The sequence below is a fragment of the Cucurbita moschata genome, unplaced genomic scaffold (assembly GCF_002738365.1).
Source record: "Cucurbita moschata cultivar Rifu unplaced genomic scaffold, Cmos_1.0 Cmo_Scf00013, whole genome shotgun sequence".
NCBI lineage: Eukaryota > Viridiplantae > Streptophyta > Magnoliopsida > Cucurbitales > Cucurbitaceae > Cucurbita > Cucurbita moschata.
In genome coordinates, this window is record NW_019268529.1 from 4,311,193 (window position 1) to 4,313,680 (window position 2,488).

Consider the following 2,488-nt stretch of genomic DNA (forward strand, 5'->3'; position numbering starts at 1 on the left):
TTGAATCCAACCCGTGTATCCCCTTTAGAACAAACATTGAACCATATGAGTCGAGTGTGACACCTACATTTATATGCACTAGATAATTTCATTTATAGAAAGTAATGCACGGAAATTGAGACTATAAAGCAAATTTTAGACGGTTGGATGCTCGACTAGAAGTTTTTTTTTTATATATGGACAAAAAATATATACGAGCGAAGATAAATTAACATTTTAGTTAATTAGGATTTTTTTTTTATAAATATCTCTTATTGTACCAATTACTTTCTACACCAAAAAGAGAGAATAAATATCTTTAATTTACATAATTAACAAGATTTAATGCCTACAAGAAAAATGGAAGACATTTATTAAAGGATCTATTTATATATAAAAAAAAAGAAGAAAAACCGTAATTAACTAACTTTTAGAAACCGAAAAAGCCAAGGTAAAGCACTGACGTGGCACAGTAACTTTTTTTAAATTTCTTTAATCATTACATTTATATAAGTTTGTGAAAATACAGAATTGCCCTCGTCCTCTCCAGAACCTTCGCGGTGTCGACCAAATTTGTCTCAAAACCCTACTAAAGCCCTTTTCGTCGTCCTCTCTGCGAGTCTGTGTCTGCGCTCTCAACGCTTGGTACTGGTTTCATTTCGTTTATTCAAGTTATTCGAGCTTCTACACTATGCACAAGCTTTCCAGGCGCTCTGTCTCTGCTATCCTTCGAACCGGTGGAGCTCGCTACCACCGTAATGCTGCCTCTGCTGTGGCTCCGGCCACTCATGCCGCAGTTCTTTCCCATTCGGTCTGTGTCGTTTTCTTGCTGTGGTTGTATTTGTTTTTCTGAAATCCTTGAGAATCGAACATTTATGCGTGGGAGTGTTTTGAAATGAGGAATAGTTGATTGGAATGTTCCTCTCCCTTCGCCCCTTTCTGTGGATTTTCATGGTTTTTTTTTCTTTTGGTTTTTATTAGTTATATGAAGATATTTTGATGTTGATGAAGATCCTATGATCGGCATTTTGGCCTTGGGATGGAAGTCAAGAACCTCCGTTGATGTTTTGATATTTTGATTTTGATTGTTCCATTTAGAGCAACTCTGTATTCGTGCTTTCTTTCATTTTTCTCAATGAAAGTTTGGTTATCTGTCAAAAAAAAAAAAAAAAAAAAAAAGTTTTCGTTGTGGAAGGGTCTCTTATTGGGGCCCAAGATGTTTTGTTGGGTTATTAATATTCAATGGATAAAATCCGTTTTATGCCTCCCGCGCTATTTCATGGTCCTTTTGTTGCTTTCTTATCGTGGTTTATGTGGAAAGCTTGGTTTTGTGCTTCACTGTTATGTTGCTGAACTATTCTGCTAGATTGTAATTTTCTGAAACATGGCATGGATCACTTGTTCCCGACATTTTCAGGTGGGAGAGAGTGATGGTAAAGTCAGACAGTACTCATTTTTAGCGGCTGGACAAATGGATGCAGTAAAATCTTCCTCTCAATTGAATTTGAAACACACTTTTTCCTTGACCCATCGGTACGAGTCAACTTCGACAGCATCTGCTGCATCAGCTGCCCCTCCAGTTGAGAAGTACGAGTATCAAGCAGAGGCATGTTCCTTGAACAAGAAACTATATACTAATTTGGAATTTAAATCTTGATGCTTATATTCACCGTTTACCTTCTATATTTGTGTTTTCTTTTTACATGGCAGGTGAGTCGTCTGATGGACCTCATTGTCAACAGCTTGTACAGCAACAAAGAGGTTTTTCTTCGTGAGCTTATAAGGTATTTTGTGATTGCTTGGATTTGAGTTCTTTAATAATGCTTTACACAGTCGACGTTAATATTCATTCAGTTGTCAGGACTAGGCTGGTGATTAACCTGATTGATTCGAATTGGATCCTAGTTATTATATAATGGACTACGGTGCTTTTAAGCTTGTGAATTGTGTCTTTCCTGTGGCTGAAGACATATACGTCACCCATTTTCTTTTATTTTGCATTATTTGTTTTTTTCTTTCATCTTTATCTGTTTTATTGGATATTTTGAACATCTTGTTCAGTTCTCTGGGTTCCTCTACTGTTCCTGATGGTAGTTGTTTAATGGAACCTTGCTGTTTTCCTTGTATTTATCATCCTCAAAATATCTTGATTCTCAACCACAATTGTTCAATCTTTTGTAAGCATTATAGGAGTTGTTCAAATGCATTCGCTTAAATTTCTTTCACGACATGGATGCTAAGATATTAAATATGCTTTGGGGTTGTTGGTTGGAAAGAAAGCTGTTTAAGACAATTTAGTTGAGTCTCATACTTTTAGTACTAGTATACAGTTCACTGCTTCTTGGTGACGTTCTACAAGAAAATTCTTTTGTAATTACCCCTTCTCCACAATTTTTCATGATTGGGGGGTGTCCTCTTCTATTGGCCCTTAGGCTGTCTCTTTTTGTTCTTATTGCATGATCAGGTTCCCCCGCCCCCGCCCCACAAAAAAAAGAAAAAAAAAAAAAAA

The 2,488-nt window shown here is 36.4% G+C and overlaps 1 protein-coding gene across 1 annotated transcript in view; it reads left to right on the forward strand.

The window, feature by feature from the left end:
• Positions 1-557: 557 nt before the first annotated feature.
• Positions 558-2,488, forward strand: part of LOC111451362 (heat shock protein 90-6, mitochondrial) — a 7,726-nt gene continuing 5,795 nt past the window's right edge. The window contains exons 1-3 of the mRNA XM_023091746.1: positions 558-790; positions 1,397-1,585; positions 1,690-1,763. Of these exons, the coding sequence (XP_022947514.1) occupies positions 671-790; positions 1,397-1,585; positions 1,690-1,763 (383 nt within the window). The 5' untranslated portion in view covers positions 558-670. The remainder of the gene's footprint in view (positions 791-1,396; positions 1,586-1,689; positions 1,764-2,488) is intronic.